This window comes from Prinia subflava, chromosome 18, assembly GCF_021018805.1.
Source record: "Prinia subflava isolate CZ2003 ecotype Zambia chromosome 18, Cam_Psub_1.2, whole genome shotgun sequence".
Classification (NCBI taxonomy): Eukaryota; Metazoa; Chordata; class Aves; order Passeriformes; family Cisticolidae; genus Prinia; species Prinia subflava.
The window spans coordinates 197,000-221,388 of NC_086264.1; the positions used below are offsets into that span (position 1 = coordinate 197,000).

The window sequence follows — 24,389 nt, forward strand, 5'->3', positions numbered from 1 at the left end:
ATAATGTGAATATGGCCATGTTTGGCTTGTGTTGAAAATCTCTATATTATCATATTTGTTGTTTCTTGTCTTAAAATGGGTAATAAAACCATAGCAGTTCCTCACAGTTCCTCTTGAAGGATTTTGCGGGTACTGGTGGTGGCAGTTTTGTGTTGCCTCTTTTTTTTTGCTTTTTAAAAAATTTCTATTCCCCGAAGAGCTTTGTGGTTTTGCTCTTGCATTCTAGATTACTTTCTTTTCCTTCTCCTCTCCATTCTAGCAGCTACTTTTGGGAGGGAGAGGAATAGCCACTGACTTGAAGTACCTGATTTCATCTTCTTATAACCTTAGAGAAGACAATAGACAGTTTACTTCTGTAGGAGAGAAATCTTGTCTTATAGGAAAAGATGGATTTGTTCTTGGATTCAAAATGAAAAATAGTCTGCTCCTCATTCAGGAGGAATGCTTGTCATTGTAGTAATTGTTCAGAGCTCGAACTGTGAGAGACAGACAAGGTTTAAGAAAATGTGACCAACATAAAGATGAATTAGGGTAGTCTTAATACAGGCTTTTTGGGTGTTTGAGGAAAGCAGGCGATGCACTGGTGCAGGGTTACAAAGATGAACTTGTTTCACGTGGTTTTAATCAGAGCTGGGATGCCTGGAATTAAGGGTCATCACCCTGTGAGGCACCTTGAGAAGAACTGCTGTTTCAAATAAGGCCATTGCTGACATGAATGTGCACTGAAAGCTGTGCTTCGTTAGAAACCAGGCATAACAACCAAACCAAACAAAACCAGAAAGAAAACCCGCATATCAACAGGATATCTCAATTTGTATTTTACAGTAATTTATAGTGCAGAAAAGAAGGAATACTGTTTCACTGTCCAAGAAAACGAGAAATTTAACTTGTTCAGGCATATCTAATATATTACACAGTAATGATCCCAAGCAGTTCTGAGGCCAAGCCACACTTGAAAAAATTGGCCCGATTTGTTCTCTATTGTATCCCCTGCACTCTGCTCCCACAACTGGCTGCAGCATCCTCCTTGCCTCTGCTGGCTGCAGCCACGGCCCTGAGCTTGGGCTCGTAAATCTGGCTCCACCTGAATGGACGCGTCCAAGCGGCTCCTGCGCGCCTCCGTGGTGCTCCCCAGTACTCCCAGTTCCCAGACTGGGACACAGGGGCAGACGAGCCTACCTCCCACTCAGCCTGACAGACTGCACACTGAGCCTGGCTCTGTCATGTGCCAGAGCCCTCTGCAGAGCCACGGCTCATCAGGTACCACCCACTGGCTCTGGCACGAGCTCGTTTTGGGTGTCTCAGAGGTCATGATGCATTGCTTTCTGTGCACTCTAATAGGGAGGAGATAAAGATTCATCAAAACTTCAGCTGATGGTAAAAAGCAGATTGTGAGTTCAGTGTGCCAAGAGTCTGCAGGATTTGGATCAGAAGTCAAAGCTACAGTTGTTTCTCTCAGTGATGCTGGGTGGTGGCAGTATTAATTTTTTGAAAAAAAAGAGATGAAGATAACATTAGAAACCCACAGCTCCATGGTTTTGGTCCAGGTTTTCCATTTGATTTAATCTCTGGACATTAAAAAAGAGTTGGACACAGACAGCTTAATACAATGCAGTTTTACCAGGTTATGGGTACTTGTTCCCTTGTCGCCTAGCTATCCTGAGTACAAATAAACAAAGCATTCAAGGTAGGCATAGTTCTGGATGGGGAGAAGGGCTTAAATGTTGTTCTGGAAGACTTAAATAAGCAGATAAAAATAGGTTCTGACACATTTATCCTGAGCTTTTCTGGCACAGAAGCAGCCTTGTTTTTTGGCCAAAAATTGTGTCAAATTCATATTAGGATTGAAAAAATGAGCTTATCCGAGGAGAAAAAGCTAAAGATAAGACTGCAATAACATATGCCAGCCCTGTGTGCGATGCACCAATGTGTACTGTGTCCAGTTACTTAGGAAACAGGATTGTCAGATGTCTCCACAGGGACTGGAGCCATCTCCCCCACAGTGACCACAGCAGCTCTAACAGCACAGCTGCCAGTGGGGCTTCATAAAGGAATTCCAATGTGCTTTACCCCTTGCATCCTTCAGTGATTCAGAGGCAAGTTTGAACTGAGAACTGGAAGCCTGAAATTTCCAGTTACCTCTCTTGACACAAAAGATACGATGATGAAGGACCACCATAAAAGGAGGACGCAAAGCAGTTGTCTAGATGTGGCCAAAAGGTAATTGCACATTTAGGTTCATTTGAATTTGAGTCTCAAGTAATCTTAAATTGAAAATTTAGATTTAGGTAATGAGGGGGACAGAGATTATAGAACGAAAATAGTAAACACCTTCCCAGTGTTTCCACTTACTAAGTAAGGAAGGGAGCTACAATGCCCACTGTTGAGGAGTGGGATGGTGTGGGTCTGACTTGTACTGCATAGCATAATGTTCTTAAAGAAGCCCATAAACCACTGCAAAGCACACCTGGGATCTCTTGTTTTCCAAATTTAGCTGCACAAGAGGAACTGATACTGTTTTTTCACCCAAACTTTGAATACAATCCAGTCTTTCCAAGCTTCATGCTTAAACCATTTATGCTGAATGAGAATCTGATGCGCTTTCTTGAAATTTACGTACCTTACCATTTTGTGTACAAAAGTAGCAAATCAGCAATACTAGCAAATTCTGCCTGAGAGATGCTAGCAACAGACTTCTTCCTTTAGGGGCCTAACAGATCCTTTATGGACAATCCTCCTTATGGATAAGCAGTGAAGAAGCACCTATATCTGTGTTCTCCTACTGCACTTGGAATGAAGCTTGTTGTCATTTTGGATCAGCTTGCTGTTACATTATCAAACCCAAACCAAGAAATCTAAACAAAAAAAATTCCTAAATAGGACAAGATGGTTACATGGGCTAATGCTCTAAAATTCAGCGTGCAGCAGATTGCCAGAATGTGAGTGTATTTTTTGTTTTTCTTTCTGCCTGCCAAGCCTAGTTAAATACTGAAGCAAAATAGTAATTGCATCCTGTAATAGGATGTTGCTATTTGCTGCATCTGTAGGTGATTTTTGCTGGGAATTGGCAACTTCTGTATTCCATATCAACACTCTCAAAGATGTGTTTGTCTGATGGTTGTTTCAATGTATACCGTGTGAACTATTCAATATTTCATTTCTATACTGCTCTCGTTTGTGACACCCTATCTATATGGCCATAAAAGTTCTTTCATGAACTGTCCCTGATGCTGTTGTCATTTGGGGTTTATTTTTGGTGTGAGGAGTAGAAGTAGTACTAGGATTTTTCTAGAAAAGCCTTAACCTTATTGAAAGACAAAACCTCCAAATAAATCTGGCATGTCTTCAAAGCTCTCTCAGCTGTACAGATCTCTTCTTGTTCTATAGTCCAAACAGTTTTCTTAGACCCCCCACCTGCTGTCTGAAGTAAATTTGCTCAGCTGCATAAGTGAAAAAGAATGTCTTACTGAGCATGTTTAAAGGCTTGTGAACCAAGTTTGATCTACTGTCATCATCATTTACATCTTCTTGTGCACTCAGTGTTTGTAGTGAAGCAGTTAATACATTTAAGTTACTGTTCTTCCCTGTTTGATAACCCTCACAATCCCAGACTGAGCTGTTGTATTCATCATGTCCCAGGGCTTCCCAGTACCTTCACCTGGAACGGTTTCTTTCAAATGTGCCTGTTGAGTTCCCTTCCCAAAACACCTGACAGATGAAGGAATGGGAGATGTCAGGAAAGACGTGTATGCCATTAAACAGGGGGAAGTGTAGTGGAGCTGTTTGCCCTGGGAGAAATGGCCAAAAAGATGACCCTAACACCCCAGCTGATGTTACAATTGATGTGGCTGATCTATGTGGGAGGATATAGAGGAAAAAGACCAGAAAGCCAAGGAGAGAGCAGAAGAAAATAGGGCCCAGTTTAGGAGTTAGGTTAGACTAAGCAATGCAAGGTGTTTGAAGACAGCTTGTCAGACCAAGGTAATTTAGAAGTGGATAATTCAAGGGTGTGCTCATGTCTCTGTGCAAAAGGAAATCAGAGGAGCACAGCACGGCTGTCAGAGCCCCCAGAGGGATGCGCGAGACATTAGGTGAGGTTCTGACTGCAAAATGTGTTCAGAACTGATCCACTTAACAACTCAGATGTGATTAAAGCAGGTTTGCAGGTAAGAGAAGTAATTGGAAACCCAAGTCCTAACTATTTCATAAAAAGCTGTATCTGACTCATAAGTTTCGGCCCTGGCCTGTAATGTGGGACTGTTCTGTGTGGATTCATAACTCCTCTCTGCCCCTCATCAGCTCTTTGTATCTGCTGCAATAGTTACTGGACCCAGCTCTTCCAGTGGAGCCCTTCAGCGTGTTGCATTCCATTAATCAGTTCTGCTGATCACATCAATATGAAAACTAAACTTTATGTTTCTCAAATGAGTTTGCTGGAGCAGTATTGGGCCCAAGCTAAGAATTAGGTCCTAGCATCCAAATGCCTCAAAATAATGTAAGCACAAAATAGTACAGATGTCTCACCCATATTGCAGGGTCAAGCTAGGAAGTTTGAATAATATTTCTGACTTCTTGGTTTGTACTCCATCTTTAGCTCCATTAGAGTAGACTTTGATTAACAGAACCTGTTGTCACCCTTGTTCTGTGCATCAGGCTAATTTCTTTCAAAGCAATTATTGCAATTATACAACAAGGTTTGAAATTGGCTGTGCTTTCTCTTGCAGTTTTGATTTTAGATATTCTAAGGAGTATGCTAAAAATGTTGTTTTACAGCTGGGGCCATATCTTGCATGTGTACTGTCAAAAATGGACTAGACTGACATTTAGTAGTTTAGCTCCTGGCAAGAGTTGGAGATTTGTCAGCACCCCTGGTCCATAACCAAAAAAGGTATTACTTTGAGGAAAAAAAAAAATCTTTCAAACAATTTAGGTTTCTGCTTCTGAGTGCAAAAAAGCAGGCAAAAGATATTTTATATTGTGAGCATGGTGATTTTTCTCCAGCAAAAGTATTTGATAAATTTTCTTCCATAGGAGTTGGTTTAAATTTAGGCTTTCAAAACACACCAAGCTGTAATTCTGGTGGTGCAGTGTGTAAATTTGTGTTCCTATGAGCTGAGCTCCCAACTAATGCACAGGAGAACTTGAAAACCGAGAGAGTGGAACACTGAGGGGAGGCAGCAGCAGGAAAGGGACTTGGGGAAAGGACTTAACTTTCAAATTGTATGCTTGACCTCTGTCAGTCATTTGCTTTGCAGTAGGAAAAATATAAACTAAACCATTGGCCTTTGCAAACTTTGAGCAGGCTGCTTTGCAGAAACTTGTCATTTTCCTCCCTTTGAAGGAAATGGGAGCTCAACTGCAAATGCCACAGCAGTTTGAGGTAACATTTTTATGTTCTGTCACTACACTTTCTTTGGAGTCTTTCTTTTCATATACAAAATGTATGCTGCTTCCTGCCCTGCTATTTTTGATGACTGTTCCCTTTACTTCTTGTCGCTAACTTGTGTTTATCTTCATTATCTTTTTTTTTCTTTTAGGCAGGAAATCATAATTTGAGAATACCACCCAAAAGCCAAGGTACTTCTTTATTCAACACTTGTAAGTATTTCTGTTTTCTCTGCTGCACATTGTATTATTCCCCTGAATATATAACCTAGCAATCTCTTGCAGGATATGCTCTTCTTATAGCTATTGCTGTTTATTACTATGTTTTTTCACTTTGGTTTTTCACTCAGACATAAGTATCTGCAGAAGCTACCACCAAGGAAGTCCAAGCAGTGGGGAAGTGCACTCCTATATTGCACACTTGTCTCAATTGTAAGCAGCACTTTCTCACACCCAGTGTCTTCCTAAATCTCTGGCTTTAGTGTGAAGTGCAATGTCTGTTATAAATTGAAACTACATGTTTTCTTGCTGATGAATACCTATACCAGTGCCAAATTAAATCTACAGTTCAGGAAATACTCAGGATGCTTATTTTTAAGTCAAGAACATCTCTCTCATTAAATCAATTACATAGCACTTAGAGGAAAATTGATCCAGGACATCCGAAGGCATTAGTAAAGTGTTGGGCTGTTTCTGCTCAATTAGGGTTATATCCTGGCCAGTGGTTTGATCGGGATATTTGGAAAATCTGGAGCCGTTCTACCAGGGGAACCATTGCCCTCTCAGCAGGAGTTCTCACCACAAGGGGAAGGAGGGGCTTGCTCACAGTGCTGCTCCCTCGTGCTGTTACTGCTGGTTCCCTGTGAGCCACAGACCAAGGCAGCAGCTTCTCGGTCTCCGGGGAAAGCAGAGCCCTGCTGTGCCTCTGCTGCCACGTCAGAGGGGCCAAGCTGGGTCCCTGCCACACGGGCAAGCCTAAACACAAACGAGTCCTCAGCACATTTGCAACCGTGCAATGCAGTGGCTCATGCTAGAGGGCATTAATAGCTCACTATGGTGCAAAGAAATCTGTAAAGGCTCCAATTCCTGTGGTCATAACCCTTTCTGATTTAGGGAAAATGTTTGTTTTAATAGTTCACTTAGTTCTACTGATGCACTCTAATTGAGTTCAGCTGAATTATTTCCCTGTCTGCTGCCAGCCTTTGCCCTCCCACAGCTCCCTGGCAACCAGGTCCAGGGTGGGCCTCTAAAAGAGGCACAGACTCTCTTTTGCAGTCTGTTGAAATATCACTGCCCTCATTATCAGGCAGAGCACTATCCAGACTCCTGTCAAGGAGGAGCCTCCCATTCCCAGCAGCAGGACCCTTCCCAAACAGCAACCTTCCAGGTCCCCACAATGGAGAGCACTTCGTGACAGTAGCAGCAACAACAACAGTTTCACCCACACCTTTTTTAACATGTGAGATCTACAAAATAGATATATTTTTTAAATCTACTAAAATATCCAAATTCTATAATTTATCTGTCCACAACCTACTGCAGTGATAAATTATTCCTGTGCCTGTAGATCTCCCATCATCAAAGGTACATATAAAGCAGCAGCAGTGCATGTCTGAGCTCTACTGTAAAACCTGGGCTCGACTGTAAAGCGTAGAGTCATTATTTCTGGGTTTGTAGAAAGAACTGAGTGCTTGTGACACATCCATGAGCACTGTTTGGCCAGAACATTCCCAGATGGTCCAACATGAGCAAGCTGGAAGTGGGGTGAGGAGGGTTTTGAAGCATTCTTCTTCTAAAACTTAGCTTGAAGACTACAGGACATTCTAGATATATTCAGAAGATTCAAATGCAGTTAGCCTCATGTCAATTTGAAATGTTCAGGATTTTCCTGTAAAATTCCTAGGAATTGGAGTTCAGATACATCAACAGTCTTGCCAAAATAAAGTCATGATTTTGCTTTCCAAACATGAAACTCCCATTGAAATCACTTGGTTGCTTTCTATTAACTTCAGCCTCAAATGGACCAATCTTAGGAGAAACACTCAGGGAAAAGTTTCATAATGCTTCAAGCATGAGAAAATAATAAAAAAAAATTCTACTAGCACTTTGGGAAACTTTATATAAATGGACAACATTGGACATGAACTTTCAAACAGAAAACCACATAACAGTCTCAAATTTAAGGGAATGTGCCTTGGCTACAGGGGACCAGTGCAGCAAATTTCTTGACATTGTATATACAGTAAGGAGAAAGAAAATAAAAAATTGATAAAATTGTCTTGCTAGATTAGCAATATGCAAACAACTAGTGCTGAACTTGAAATAAGCTTTGCATTTTTCCATGTTTTGCATGGAACACTTGCTAAACAGTCAGCATCCCTCACCCAGCTACTGCATGAGCTAGCCTACAGTTTTTCAATGCATGTTCCTAAGATGAACAAATCACAAACCCTGTTAAAAGTTTGCTTTATGGGACATAACCCCAGTTTCTCTCCCTGAAAGGCCGGTACTCAGTGCTGCAGCACAAAGAGAAGCAGAACTGAAAGGGGCATGCTGAAGACATGACTTCATTTATAAAACTGTAAAAACTAAGATGAGGGCTGCAAGGAAAGGATGCTGATCATAAACACTAACAGAAGTTTTTCGTAACTTCATAACATAAACATTAACAGAAGTCCTAACTTTACTTTTGTATCCTTTATGGCATTGCAGGGAAGACAGTGCAGGGAGTAACACAATAGTATTTACATATAGCATTTGCAGTCTCTACTGTGCACAGCACTAATGTTTTATTGGAATAATGTTTTAATTTGTAACAGTTTAACTGACAGTGTTGGGGTTTGGGGGAGTTTCCGAGTTCCTGAAGTACAGGGGCTGCAGTGGGGAAGTCCCATCAGTGCATAGCTGAGCAGGGGATCCTTCCCAAGCTCTGGTTATGGCAGTCAGTGATTTGCCTGGTGCATGCAGGGCCTCACTGCCAGACTAGCCAGACCAGAATAAAGTAAATTAAAATTTCCTTAAGAAAGGGGATTTCTGTCTTACCTATAGAACTGAAACTAGGGGAAAATGTTGTAGTCTTTCCTGAGCTTTTGCCCCTTCCCTTTGAAACACTTAGTATTAGGCTGACTTATAGCATTCTGAAAAACTTCGTATTTTACTCTTTCAAACTATCCTTATTATGCCCAAAACAGAAGATAATTTGGTTTGGTTTTATTAAAATCCCTTCTGAACTTCTTACGCTGTAGCTATTCTTCCCAAATGAGTCATACAATAACCATTCCCAGTTTGTAGTCAGTTCTCCAAAGAAGCAGAAGAAAAAAGAAACAACTTCCTTTTAAGGGAATGAGACCTGTTTGTAAAGATAAACCTCCTTCTATTTCTATTTGAAGACATTCTCCATAACCCAAGAATTGATAGTTATAAAAACACTACCTACTTTATTTGGACTACAAAAACAGTCCTAGCTATAGAACATTGTTTAATGTTAGCCTAAAGCATCTGTATATACACTCACACATACAGGCATTGTTGAAATGACACATGCAGCATGTCAAACGAGCAGCTTTGGAGCTGTTTACCAGAAATCTGTAAGAAACAGCTTGAAAATGGTTTGATTTCCTTTTATTTAATCTTTTAAAATCTATTGTTTAAACAAAGGAGTATTTAATATTTATGTGAGATGAAAACAGTTCAAAAGCATGTAATTGTATAAGTAAGCTATTTTAAAGTACTGTGTGATTCCCAAAAGGAATCATGCTGCTTGAATGCTAGAGAATTCACGTGCTCTGAAGATTTGGGAAGATATCTGCAAGCCATCTCTGCAACCTCTGAAAGCCACTGTTATTAATGGCAGCTTTGTTGTGACACTCAGTTTCTGTCCATAGAAATTGTAACAGGTATTTAAGTGTCCTCACTGGGCATTTTGTTCTCAGACTGTGGGCCTGCCAAGCTTATTCCACTGGCCCTGCAACCAGCAAATACCAGTTTCTCTAGTACCACATGAAAAAAGATTAAAACATTAAAAACTTGAGATTACTTGGGGTTTTTTCTCCCTTGGAGGTGGGATCACTTTGCAATCCAGGACATCCAGAAATGTTTTCTAGTTTTAATGAAAGCTGGAAGTCAGGTAAGAACCACATTCCAGTAGCTGGTACTGAAAGGAAAGTTGCATTTGCCATGAGACTCACAGTAAGTTTTAAAAAGTTGGGCAAAGAGACACAGTTGTTTTACGGGGATTTTTAAAGATATCTGGCATTCTTTTCAAGATATTAATTTTTAAAATATGTGTGATTGCATGCAAATTAAAATATTTCACTGGATGTGTTACTTAATATAGGAAGGTAAGAGTAGAGTTATAAATTAGTTAGAGGTTGAAGGGAAAAAACTCTGATATTAATTCAGACACATAAGCAGAGATGAATAGTTAAAGTTGTATTGCCATCCATTTAGCTCTGAACCCCTGACACTATAGTTTATTAGAGAGGTGGAGACAACAGAATCCTTTGTAGCAGGGATTTATATTACCAGAGGAGCTACAGCAGACTTTTTCTGTGTTGTTAAAATAAATTAATCAAAACCAGCAGGGGAGTGTCCTTGAATTACAATGGTTGCATTATTCAGAAACTGTAAAGATTGAATTTTTAAGGAAATCCAAAAGGCATGGAGCTTGGGAAGGAGCCAGTTGGGGTTGTTTTTAATGCGGCCGTTTTTGACAATTCTTAATATAAGAAGCTGGAGTATTGTTTCAAGCAGACCTTTGGCATACATTTTTAATGATTTTATTTCATTTTCTGCCCCTGAATTATTATTTTTATGTATGAACAAACATATTATGGCATGTCTCATCCCAGACAGATCCTGAAGTACGTTCATGATCTTTGCCCAAGGTCTGTGCCAGCTTTAAGACGTTTGCTGAGGCTGCAGCTCCACAGACAGACAGCTGCAGCCGACACATTTTGAAATGCATCGGCCCTATAGAGCAAGGGCAGCCCGATGTGTTCCTTCCGGAGCTGAAGTAATGTTTTCCTAACAAACCTTTCACAGAGGAAAGGGGTGCAGGGTAACTGATGCCATTAGGTCATAGGCACTAGTTGGAAGTTAAAGTTTTAAATATTTTTAGAAGTGAAATTCCTGCGGAGGGTCAGAACCTCCAGGTGCACATTTCTTGCCAGGATCGCTGAGGGACAGGCTCAGCAGGGAATGCTCACGGGCTGAGCACACACGGTTCACCTTCTGCAACACTGGCTCTGTCAGGGAGGAAGGGCCTTCACAAACATCACCATTTGAACTGGTATGATTTGTGGTGAGGCACAGCTTTTATTTTTAGCATGGATGTAATTTTTTATAAAACCATACTGCTAAATATGAGAGATAAAGATCACTGATATTGCTGAATCCCTCAGATGAGTGAAACCTAAGATGAAATTCCTACTTGCTTAATTTGTTTAAATTAAATCCTGATATCTTCCAAAAGTTTAAATAATAAAAATAAGGATTAAGAAAGGTTGCAGGAAAATGCTATGAGACTAAAATAAGAAATATTTTCAAATCTTACTCAGGTGTTAGAATAGTAATTTTAAAGAATTTTCTAAAAATAACAACAAAAGAAACAAGCACATGCGAATGAACAGGATAGTTTTGACTGTATCAAAAATCTGGAAAATATAAGTGCACATGAAAGAGCTGCTCATTTTGAGGATTTAATCTAATAACTCATCCTGCTCAAGAAGATTAACACGTGGCCATAAAATACCTGCTTACCATCAGATTTCACCCCAACATGATCACAGAAAGATTTCAGATAGCCCTAGTTGTATTACTCTAGGCTAGCAGCATCCCTTTTCATTTTGTTTGGCTGCTGTTGCTCCAACTTTGCTCCAGGATGTCCTGCATATTTTTCAACTATTAAATGATGCATCTGACTTGGGTGCATTATTGTGGAACCTCCAAGTAACCTTAGTATCTTTAAATCCTAAACTGTGCCAGATCCTCATGAGTTGATTTCAGGCTGAAAACTGCATAGGAAAGCAACAAATAACTGCATCTTCTACCCAATTAAGAGGCACCTTTTGTAAGTTCTTCTGAAATGAAAGCTCTGGCAGCTACAAATCCAAATCCTCCATGTGACATTTCTGTATGGAAAGTGCATCAACTCCCAACAAAGGTCAAATACTAACTTTAAAACAGTAGACAAAAGCAGAAGAGGAAATGGACATCACTGCCTTCTCCTCTCATATGCACTGTGCTGCTTTCAGAGCTCATTTGTGATAGAAAAAACAACCTGAAGGAACATCTGGCAATGTGACAGCATGGTATCCATGGGTGATTTTTCCAAAGAGTAAAGAAGCCCCTGGTAATGTCAAACTCAGCCCTGATCTGTGGCATTTCCCCAAATGCCAAGCACCAAACAAAAGGAGTAGAGGCCAGGAGGAACTTGTGAAGGCACAGGTATGAACTGAAAAGATGTTTATGTGAATTGGTTCTATCATTTTGTATTTGTTTCCTATGCAAGTGCTTCCCAACAATTCAAATTAGTATGTACATTAAAAACTGATAGATGGTGTACCATGGCACTGATTTTAGCTTTTCTTAAAAGCCTTATAGTCAGACACCATTTTCAGCATGCTGGTGATGTAAGGAGTAATTTAAAAACTGAAAATCAGGAGTGACCTTTTAAGCAACTGAATAGGAATGTGAACATGTACAGTGCTCTTTTTCACCTAAAAGATGATAAACTGACTCAGATTGCCTCAGAAGACTCTGCTGACACCTCTTACTAACACAATTTTGAGGATAAGCTCCTATTATATGAACTGTTAGTATCTCCTCAAGACTCTCTGGGAAGCACACTTTTTAAGGATTACATAGTCTTTAAAGAGATGTCATAGGCAATCACCTTCATAAATTAAATTCAGTGTTAGAATCAGTGTCCAGTTTCCTTTTCTCTTTATTACTTTGCCCTGAAAGGTACCTTTTTCTTATTAACTTATACAATTAATTGAAAAAGCGCAGCAAAAGCATTTTAATGTCACTGTGTCAGAGGAACGTACATTCTTTTAGCATGGAGGAAATGAGTCAAAAGCAGCCAAGTGCAGTTGTGTCAGTATCTGTATTTGAGATACTGGTTTAGGGTGTGACTAAGTGTGTTAAAATAATGGAGAGACTAGAGGTACTGTGTGAGCCAAGTTAAATGGCCAAAAGGAAATCCAAACGTATGAAAATATCTGGCCTGAGAACATCTTGCAAATATAAAGCTGAAGAAATCCACAAAAGTTCATGAAAACTTTTAAATTAAACTAAACCCGCTTGGGCCTCACTGTAATTTTTGCTTTAAGGGCCATACAAGTATAACATGAGATTATGTGAATGCCCATGGGTGAACACTGCTTTCTGTAGTACTACTGACCTCTAAAAGCAGAGAGGATTTCCTAACGTATCATTTCTTCTCATGATGATCTGATGGAAAGCTCCTGCAAGAAGCTTTTTGTTGTTTATCAGACGAGAGAGGCACAGGGCTGGGGCAATGGGTAACTCCTGCAGCTGTGAATCACTGGGGCTGCATCCGGCACATCTGATCCAGTCACTGAAGTAAATCACACTCTTGCTCTTGATGGAACACAAACATGGAGCAATGAGTGCTTGTCAACCTTTAAGGAAGTATTTGGGTCTGCAGCAGTAAAAGGCTTTGGGGGAAGATTTGGTTTGGCTCTCATTTTAGGTGGGCTCGATTGCCATGTCGTTGCCTACAGCAACACCCGAAACACCCCAAAAGAAAGCATTTTCCATAAGAGGAAGGGTTCCTTCCCACCCTTTGCAGTTTCAGCTGATTATGCTAAAACATGATCCCATTTCTGCCCATCTATTTTTATCCCAGGGCCCAGCAGCTGATGAACTGTGCCAAGGTTTAATTCTTCAGCACTGGATGATGTCGGAATCCAGAGGCCTGAATGCAAGTCCAATTTGAACAGGTCAGTGCATCTTTAGTTTTTGCCTGAGTCAATTAACACCCCATATCAATTTGTGCTGATTCCCAGCCTCTGCAACTTTTCCAGGCCTCTTATGCAAATCAGGCCTGGAAGCAAACAACCAGTGAGTGACCCAGAAGGCTGGTACGGGGCTGGGCACCATTGTTCTCAGGCCATGCATTTCAGTCCTCTGTTTGTTCACAGTGTAACTCTAAAAAAATGACAGGCCACAGCCACAACTACCTCCTCAGGCTTAATTATTGTAGCCTTTGTACTGTTCTTGCCAGTGTAGAAAAAGAGGCATTCATGGGCCTCTCACCACATTAAGATTCATTGAATTGTTTCTCACTGTTCCTGTAAATATAGAGGAAGAAAACTGAAACAGAATGACAAGAGGTTTTAAAGTCAAACCCCTTGTGTAGTCACAAATTGTGCCACGAAATCAGAAATGCTTTGGTAACGTTATCCTGGGGATCTGGAGAACTACTTAAAAATGTAGCATGTTTAGGAGCTGCATCAGGGTCCTTGAAATGAAAATTCAACCACGAAAAATTTGGTTACATCACATCTGCACTACTGATCAGTTGATTTTAAACTATTTGAGTAAAAATGGGCTTAAGCTGCAAAACTCGGGTAGATTTCCAACACCATGGCTGTCAATGATGCAGTCTTGGATTTGGTGTACTTCATTTTAGTCTATTCTCATCAAATTAGTAAAATGAAGATCTAGTGTTACAGACTGAAGTCATAACTAAAAGTGACGGCAGAGAAAGGATAATGAGGAATTTATTAAAAACACCATTTTAATATAACTCAAATCTGATTTAAATTGGATACAAGACCTGGGAGAGTTCTTACACCTCCAGGGCTCCCAGCCCTGTCTGCTCAGGCTGTCGTCATATTGGGCTACAAGAAACTGAAGTTTGAGACAATATTTTTATACTCTTTTTGATTATTATTTCACGGCATGTAATCAATAGTTGTGTGTAATATTACAATTCAATGTTTATAATATGGTGTTAGATAGGTGCAGAAATACTTTTGTTTTCTCTTTAAAGGATTGAAATTGCTTCATTCTTCTTAAATACTGCTGAAATATTTTTTAGACAGGCTTTTTCTAAGATGAAAGTTTGTCCTAACTGTAGTGTTATGAAACCACAAGTCAAACTCTAGTACAAATTTATGGAGCCCTCCTGAAGGGGATTACATTTTATTTGGGTGAGGGAATAATAAGTAGAAGTGAAAGGAAGATTTGGAATTACTAATTTGATGTAATGATTTTGATTAATTTGATATTCTGTGATTTTTGACTTGGTTTATATATAAGTTTTCCTGAGGGCATTAATTCTGCACTTTAAAATGATGTGGTGTGAGGGGAACTGAGCTGAACAATACTCCCAGCTTCAGTAATAAAACATTACACCTTTCAATCAAAACTTCTCCAAGGTAGAACTGTCTTTACATTCACTTACCTATGATTTGGGGGATTGTGAAGAGCACCATCTAGTGATAATCAATAATGTCAGTACCATGAAATGGTGATTATTTAAAGTGGACATAAAGGCACACAGCAAATTCACTTACAAAAGGGACTGGGGGGCTCCAAAGGAAACAGTGTCCTGGTTGTTGTTTTCAAATGTCAGGTACCTTCCCTCAGACACCCCAAAAATGCACAGTGCATCTGAAGACTGACCTTGACTAACAGTATGAATACCATGAGATAACAACTTCAATACTAAAATTTTGTTTCAAAAGGTAAATATGTAATCTTACTATGTATTCTGTAATGAAACTCCACTTTTGTCAATGCCTTATCTTATATTGCTCAGCATAATATACTTATTCCACTGACTGACAATTTGGGTAAAACTCTTCTAATTTCCTAGGTATCATTTTTGGTTTGTTTTGTTGTTTTTTGTTTGTTTGTTTTTTGGAAAGCCAACAGTTCTGAAACTTTGGTCTCTTTTTCTATGAACGATTTCTAACAGTTGCTCCTTCATGAGGATGTTAGGCATTAAATAGTATCACATGTTGGAAATTACTTAAAACATCCATGCTTAATGATAGTTTTTTCCTAATTTGAAGGATTTTGCAGGCAAGTCTTATACTATCCATCCTGCAAGTATTATTTCAGCATGCAGAAAGCTCATTATGAATATATGATAATATAGAAAGCTATTTATCCCTTTCAGATTACTTCCATATGCACCCTCTGTAATTAAATCAGTGGCTTATGGCGGCTGGCCTTTGAAGTGATCTCTGCAAAACAGGAAAATGTAATTTGTGGAACAAAATGCTGATCAGTCTATTCCAGCCACATCTGTTAAGCTCTAGTAGTTCAGAGATTTCTGTGCTGAGAGGGTTCATGAAAGTAGAAAGTTTCCTATATTTCTTTCAGTCCAAAGGAAGTTCAGTGGAAGTGATGGGCACTATTCTAACCACAAAACAAGGTTGAAGTCTGAGGCATTTTTTCTCACAATTTTCAGTGAATTCACTGAAGCTGATGTTTAAGTTGTTGTACTTGTGTATTTAAATAGATGCACCACAATGAGAATGGTAAGAGAAAGCAGAGCAAGAATTCCTGGCAGAGAAGACGAGGATTTAGTGAGGTAAATAGAGAGATGACTGTTTCAGTGGTGGTGGGTGAATAAAGCTGTTAGAACTCGTGATTCCCCTTGGTAGCAGCACATCTTGGAAACACCTTCCATTGCACAGGTATAGCCAACAATTACAAATACTGTTGCACAGTTCTCCAGAGGTGCTTTCCTTACAGACGACAAGCAGGGCCCTCGGAGCCTTTCCAAAGGGGTGCCAGTTCAGAGACGCATCTACAGGATGGGTGTGTCAGAGAGTTACAGACTTGTCAGCCACGCCTGTGCCTGCTGGAAAAGTTGTCACGCCCAGCTGCCTGGCACTCCTCTCACTCTCCTCCTTCCTCTCCTAACCCGAGGGTTTCTACACCTCAAAGCTGACAGATAAACTGCCCCTAGGACTGTTGCCTGAGCTGTCAGACAAAATGAGGTGAGTCAGCAATGCCTGAAATCTAAATTGTTTAGGAAATACCATTCAGCCAACACAGGTCAGTCTGTTTGCAGAGCTAAAGAAAGAGAGGACAGTTACAAGGAGTGCCTTCAGCCAGTAAACATTTGCAACTGAGGAATGTGTCCGCTGTCTAAATTTTTTCTTTAGCTTATTCTGAGACATTATCAGTCCTTCAATAAATGGCTTCTAGTTTCTAGTAATGTCAGTCTACTCTGTACTATTAGCAATCATTTCTTTCACTTACAGATAAACAGATTGAAATGCCTTCAGCTCAAGTGTGTGTCTATGTCCTCACACAGACTTCCAAGACAGTTTGGGAAATATACCAAATAATCGCCAAATAAATTGAAAGAAGTTACATTATATAACTGCATTATCACAATACCCCAAAATCTAAGGCAGTTTTTTGTTCCTTAGAAGGGAATGACTTCTGCTAGACACAGAGATCTGTACTAAATAGATCCATAACAAAATCTGCTACACTCTTCCAGTGAGGACTTTTATTCCTGATATCTGTTTCTAATTAAATAACTGCACTATGTTATACATACTAAGGCCCAATCCTTTGCCCTTTGAAGTCAATGGCAAAGCTCCCAATGAGTTCATGGGAAAAAAAAGTAACTCCTCTCTTAAGGCTTCCTTTAGTGCAATTTCAACTGTTGGCTTTTTAAAACAGAGCTTCAGCTTTGCCACCTTTGCCTTCAGACAACAAGCAGCTCCTGCCATTCCTGTATTAGGCAGAGAGTACTAGGAAGGGCAAATTTAGTCTTATTAGATTATGTTCCCCTGTCATTCTGTTTGCTTTTCTTTCTGGTAATGTAAAGAGCCACAATGGACATATGGTGTCTTACATTCATTTTTATTTTAGAAACCTTCTCAAAATTCGATATTGCAGCTATTTATGCCATACATGGCATGTTTATGCTATGGAGAAGGTAGCAAATGAAATGAGCAGTATAGAACACCACAGTTTATCTCCTTTATTCATAGTTTTGACCCATCACCAGTTCATCTGGTAATGAGTTGTAATATAAAACATGCCTTCAAAACCCCAAGCGTACAGTTTCCTAAACAGGACCATATTTCTAAAATATACTTACAAACAGGCAAGTCCATAAAATAATGATTCCACAGCTACTCAGTCCAGGATGACAAAACTCTTTTGAAGCAAAAGTTTACCCATGCATTCAGTGCCCAGTCCCAGATGTAGGAAGGAGATGTAAAACAAAGAAAGAGACTTAAAGGATTCAAAATATATTTCTATAAAGTAGAATGACAACTTGCAGACAGAGTTTCCCTGCTAAATAAGAGAGGGACAATCCATGCTGTGCCAGGACTGCAGCACATTGTAAAGAGCTCAGGCTCTAAGCCTGTTTTCTCTGGTGAGCTTAGAGCCAGGTTTTTGTTAGAATTTACCTTCCACATAAGCAACAAAAAAAGCAGCCACTTTTCACTGTTCTCAGCTCTCCACTCAGAGAAGGGTGCTGAGGTGTTTTGAAGATTTTTGGCCTTCATGCTCAACACCAGGTTGTATTGGCAGGTAACCAACACACAGCACTTTGATTTTGGTGCACACTGAAGTGTTCCAGGCTAAATGCATGTTAGTCTGACCCTAAAAATCCCACTGACTATGGCCTACAGATTCTAATGGAATGGTGCAGATGGGATAAATTACAGAAAAGAAAAGAAAAAAATCCACTGTGTAACTTGTGTACATTTGGTTTGAAATTTAAAACCTTCAAGCTGATATCCAGGGTTTTTTTACTGCCAGTTTTGTTCCAGCCAATGAACAGTGCTCATGAGTACTGGTTGCAATCTAAATGTTATCATTTCTGTCCATAGCTAATTCCATGCACAGAATTATTCCTCTTAAAGCTGAAGCTATCTCTGCTAATCCTTCTCCCTTTGTAGAGTGCTAAGCATTTAACTTATGGAATATGGTCCCTTAAAGTAATTTCTGCTCTAAATATTTCTGCTGCAAATAGGAAGAACACTGAGTTCTGCATTTGAAAGAAAAGCCTTCCATGATACACATAAATTGTTAGCTGTGTCCTCTCAAACAATCTGACACAATCCTAGAGGACTCTGTAAATTACATTTCCTGTTGTGATATTTTAATGTGAACTTGGCCAGAAGTCTTACTATTACATTCACATTCACAATAAGAGTGCAATGGCAGAAAATTCAGAACAATGACAAGTAATAATGTCTTGCAGTGTATTTTAAATGTTTCCAGCGAAGAAACAACAAAATGAAGCAAAGCTCTATACAAAGCAGCTAATCTAATTTAGTAGGAATACACTGTTTGGTTTTTTTAGTTTGTATAATTTAAATCAGTGCGAATTATGGTGTTCATTCTATTCCATTGAAAACTCGCCTAGCGTGAGAGTTGGAAAAGCATCAGTTGGAAATAAGTACAAATGAATAATACCATGTATCCAAAACATGCTTGTGTTTGCCTAAACACTGTGGGAAGCATTCCAAAACCAGCTTGGTATGCAGTCCTGTAGATCCAAAACAGGGAATACACTCATGTGCTGGTTCAGCCTGCAGCTTTTAAACAACCTGATGGGACACCAGTGCTAAACATTTCCACTGGCACAATGGCTGGAATGCAAAAGCTTGAAAGCAGGGAACACGGAGCCCTAACCTTTGGAACAACATGTAAACCTTTGGTGCTTAAGGTGTATGATTTTTTTCTTCATTCTTTTTCCAACTAGCACTGGCAGATTTTTCAGAACAGAGTTATTTAGCAGTGGTCTATTTTACCTAGATTTGGGGAATCTTTCTTTGTTCCTCTGTTTTGCAAAATAAATTAACTTAAGCTCCAGAAAGCCCAGCTTCTTCCCGTCTATCATTGGAAGTTTCATAATTTACTTAAATAAAAGCTGAACTATGTAATCTAAACACGTGCAAAAATGTCTTGGTTATTAAATCGGGTCAAGGCTTGTAACACAGTCAAAGTCCTCTCCAGAAAAGCTCAATAAACCCACAATCTTCTGCATAACTCCTTGTGTGAAAGAATATATAAATACGCCTCACAGGGTTTTCCGAATATCAGCAAATACCAGCTGTGTCAGATGGTCTGAAGGGTGAATTTGAGAATAAAAGTCTGTCTGGGCTGAAAAAACAAACTATGTTTGGAAATGTATTAGCCAGCAAATTTAAACAAACAGTTTTAAATACAGGCCAAGTAAGGCAAGTCATGTTTAAAATCATGTAGGTTGACTCTAAACTCCCCGCCTTTGCTGCCAAAGTTCAACTAGCATGTTTTAAACATGGCTTGTTCTGCTGATTGCTATTGCCTGAAGTTGTGTTCAGGTCCAGCTTGAAATGCCAAGTGGCACAAGCGAGGCAGTGTCAGCAGGGTCGTGTCAGCCCGGGGCTGAGCCTTCACCCGGCTGCTGAGAGCTGCAGCTCCCAGCTCTGGTGGAGACAGAGGAGGATCCTGCTTGCACTAACCTCACTGACCTGCCTGCAAGTGTGAGCGTTTGCTGGGCTGACAATGCAGGAGCATGACAGCAACTTTAAAAGGGTTCCTCCAACCCAGCAGCTGTGATGTCTTCCGTGGTTAGACCACTCTTTGCTGATATATATGTTACACATATATATGCGACAGTGGCGTGTTTTGCCTTACCTCAGGATCCAAACCATAACCGTGCTAACGTGTCTCACCCCTTATTTTTTTTTCTGCTAGACAAAGTGTAAAGGTCGACTTGATGAAATCCTCTTGGGGTTGTTCTGTATGGTCAAGTATTTTGGATAAACACAGAGAAAAAGCCAACTACCACAACACAGCCCACCTCTGTTTACATCCAGTGTTAAGTAATCATATTCAGACCTGACTTGTCACACTGTTGGTTCAGGTTGTTCCTAAGTCTTTGAGTTTCACTTTCTGTTTCAGGTTCCAGTGAATCCAAAATGATGAAACTGAGACTTGAAAGCTGAGCATGTTGATGGACAAGGGCACGAGTCTAAAACGACGAGGCAGCCAGTTGTCACAAGTCATTATTAAGCCAAAGGTAAAGCTACAATTTGGGAAGCAGTAGCAGAAGTCTCCTTCTACTCATTTTTACTTTTGGGATACTAATCTGGATTTCTTTTGAAGTGCTTATAGATCTGAGTCATGCAACTTTCCTCCCTTAAGTATTAGAACTATTTGGTCAAGTTCCCAAACTTAAATTACCAAGACTTTGACAGAGACAAAGAGTTCATCAAATTACTGTTTGGTGCAGGTAACAAATAGGCTGAGAATAATGTACCTCTCTAGCAAAGATAATTTAATAGAGTCACATTGCAGTTGAATGTAAACCTAAATCATCTATAGGACAACTCCATGAAATTACGTGTTGCAGAAGAGATGCTTCTTAAAGGATATAACATTACTATTAACTATTGTAAAATATTAATAGAAAAACTCACAGTCTTTCAAATGCTTGCTCAGAAAATCAGCCATTCTTTTGTATATATTTTAAATTAAAAACTGCAAAGAAATTTTCAAGGAAAAACCCAGAATGATATTAACTTTAAAAAAAATTCTTTCATATATCTCAGGGCAAAATGGAACAGACATCATGCATTGCTTAGCTTTTATATATCTTGAATACTTATCCTTCTAGGGTCACTGCTACAGTGAGATTTCCTATCTCCTGCTTTGGGAAAGCCATCCTACAGCACAGCACTGACAAGGTTTAGTGAAGGGATACACACAACCACTGTCTGCCTTAGCTTTGGACTCCTGATTAAACTGTTTGGGGTTTTTTTTAAATAGCATCCATTTATTAGATAACCTTCTTAGCACAGTGTGTCTTTGGACATAGCATTTAAAATACTTTCTTTTAAAGCCCTTATGTTATATTGGGACAGTATATCGAATATGCAAATTCTTTTTAACTGAAAATAAGTTTTTACAAAGTATTTGCAACATTATGGGACTTCACAAAGTATGTTGTGTACAGAGCCAGGGTTTAGAGGAGGAGAATTGTTAAATAATTCTTATGCCTCTACAGAAAATGAGTCAAATGTACGTTTTGAATAAGGGTTTAAAATGGACAAGCAGAATGATACTTTCTCATACTCTAGAAAAATCCATTTGTTGCAGTCTCACACTAACAAATTACTGAAAGGTCTTGAATCAAATGTAGTAGTTGTAAAATTATTTGCTGATGAAGATTGCCTGTTTTATCTGCAAAAGTACTTGTGAAAAAGTACGGAGATATATTTTGGTAAAAGGTTTGTCTTTATCTCTCCATTAACACTTTGCGTGGTAATGGAAGACAATAATTTATACTCTGGGCGAAACTCTCATGAATTTCAGTGGGAATGCTATTTGAATATATGCTTTAGGAGCTAGGCAGAAGGGGGATGGTTTACATATTCTTTATAAATGTAATAAAACTATTTTAAAAGGCATAAAACAAACTGGTAAAAGCTGCTTCTGGCAGTGAGCTGCAATGACTTATTCCATCAGCTTTAAAAACAATATGCTTCCTTTATCAAAGAGTAGGTAAGCAGGAATTTGGGAATTTTGTGTCCTGACATATTGTAATGGATTATCTCATTTCCGTCCATTACTGATCCCTCTCCCCTTTAGATCTATATCACAGTCACTTCTCCACTCATGATCAGAACCTGAGTGCCCTTCCCTCCACTCTGACAAAGGCAAGTGACCCCTCTGCAGCCTTTCCTTTCATTTACAGGAAAACCAACTTAGACCTGTGAGTTTCTTCCTAAAAATACATATAATTATTTTTCTAAATGTGGGTATATTTTCCTGGGGATTTTCCCATTAGAAAATATTGTGTATTACTGAATACACAGTAATACTGTGTATTACTGAAAATACAGTAGAAGTTAGTCCCAAAACAGAACCCAGACATAAGTGCACCAGCCGAGGATGTGAACATGAAAAAAAACAACACACCCTTGAACAGACTATTTTTATCAGGGAAACTAAGATTTAGTCAGAATCTTGTGGTTTTTACTTTTGATTTTATGTAATCAAGGCCGCTTGCCTTTTACCATTGCTCACCATTTTTTAAGTTCTAGCTACAAGTTTTCACTAGATGGCAGGAGTCCACTGCCATCTGTTATGAGAGGCTTTACTTGCACAGCAACAGTTGCCCATCGGTAGGAAAGAAAGTGGACAAATTCAAGTTTTGCAAAACATAGAAAAACAAAAATCTTAACAGGAATGAGAAAAATTAATCAGAGCCTCAATAAATCATAGTTCAGTTACTGGATATGGTTTATATGATAGGCTGGAAATAAGTGAAAAGAATAGTGAAAAATGTTCTTTTCTTGACAGAGGGGCTAAAAGGATCTTCTACAAAATAAGGTAGATTTATTGTTTCTGCTGTTTGTGAAAAAGTTAACTGATCCAGTAAATTAAAGTTAACTAATTAATAAATGTATTGACACCTTGAGAAAGTTACAGCTTAAATACTAACTACTGATCTAAACCACTGTATCACAGAAAACCCAACACACTCAGCGTGCTGCATTACCAAGATACTGGAAGGAGATAAGATACATTTTAAACTCTCTCCCTCAGTTTAGCTAGGCAGAGTTCACGGGATGAAGATCAGTCCCCATACTGTTTCAGACAGTGGTATTTTGCTGAGCTCAGAGCTCTGCACAGAATTTGTCCCTCTTGTCTAAAGGAACAGAATGCAGCTCCATACAGTTACATAAGCCTTAATAACCGTGACAAATCTTCATTGTTGCACTGAAGTGAGCGCTGATTTTTAACAAAACTACTTTTGAAATATTATTTATGCAAGTGGGGCTACCAGCTCCTATTTTTAATTTATTGTCAGCTTCTACTGTCTGTCTTGCCCTCCTCCTATATGTGCAGATAATTTATAAAGCATCCAATAATTTTCAGCATTGCTCATGAAATATAAGAGGGAACGTTTGGCATCTATTAAAGCTGTTTCTAAGACTGGATAACTTTCCAAAACCAGAGATAAGTCAGTGTAATGCTTTCCAGGATTCCCAAAATAGTAAGAACATTTTCTCATGATAAAGCTGTATTTATTCTATGACTAGAGTAGAAAAACTATCATAAATAGATGACTGAAGCAGCATTTCCTAATATGAGATTGAGTTTTGCGATGTGCTGAGTGCACTTAAAGCCAGAGAGCCAAGCAAACAGGAGCTTAAAGGCGCACATCATGTCACAAGTGAAACATTTAGCATCTAACAAAACTTTTGCAACACTTACAAGCTACCAAAATGTAATAATCCCTTTTTATTGAAACCTACAGAATCAGCACCTTTAGAATCTCTGCAAAACACGTTAGCAAATTCAAACAAATATCACAAGATCCACACCACCCATTTCCCTGGAAGCGGGATGGATTTAAACAAAGTGGCCGTGTCACCCGTGTCCACAAAACTCCAACAACGCCTTCGTCACGCTCCTACCTTGGCGATTTGCAAAGGCTGCTTGTGCTCCTTGCCCCCTTGCAGCCTGAAGCCCCACGGCGCCCCTCCGCTCATAGCGATGCAGAGATAATCCCCTGTGCCCATTTTCCCGGTGCGGCTGGGCAGCATTCACACACAGGGGCACATGGAAGGCTCGGCTGGCAGATGCTGAGGAGTGGAGATTGTGTGCCGGGCGGAGCTGCAGACCCAGGGCAGCGCTCTGCTGCTGCTGCTGCTGCTGTGCGCTGCTCCAGCGAGCGCGGGCATTGAGCATGGAAGGGCTGCCGCGCACCGAGGCACGGCCCCCTCTGTCGTCACATTCCCATGCTCAGCCCACCTTCAGAGTAAAGTAACCGAACTTGCAACCTGAGGGAATGCACGCTGAGAGACTCGGCCGTGAGGCAGGCAGCGCTGGCTTTAAACATGACTGTCCTGCCAGGTAAATCAAAACGGCAGCAAAAAGAAGTGTGCATTTCCCTGTGACAATCTGGGAAATAAGTTTACTTTAGTAAATGGTGCCAGACATTTCAAACTCCAATTTACCCATTTCTTGCATTTTTACTCCAGCAG

General features: G+C 39.7%; 1 protein-coding gene across 3 annotated transcripts in view; it reads right to left on the reverse strand.

Moving 5' to 3' along the window:
- Positions 1-24,123, reverse strand: part of SYNPO2 (synaptopodin 2) — a 77,354-nt gene extending 53,231 nt beyond the window's left edge. Inside the window, exon 1 of one of the 3 annotated variants that reach the window (XM_063415388.1) lies at positions 23,820-24,120. In XM_063415388.1, the coding sequence (XP_063271458.1) occupies positions 23,820-23,948 (129 nt within the window). In that variant the 5' untranslated portion in view covers positions 23,949-24,120. Of the gene's footprint in view, positions 1-23,819 lie in introns of all 3 variants that reach the window. The other 2 variants (XM_063415389.1, XM_063415390.1) reach the window with 2 other exon arrangements.
- Positions 24,124-24,389: the final 266 nt, after the last annotated feature.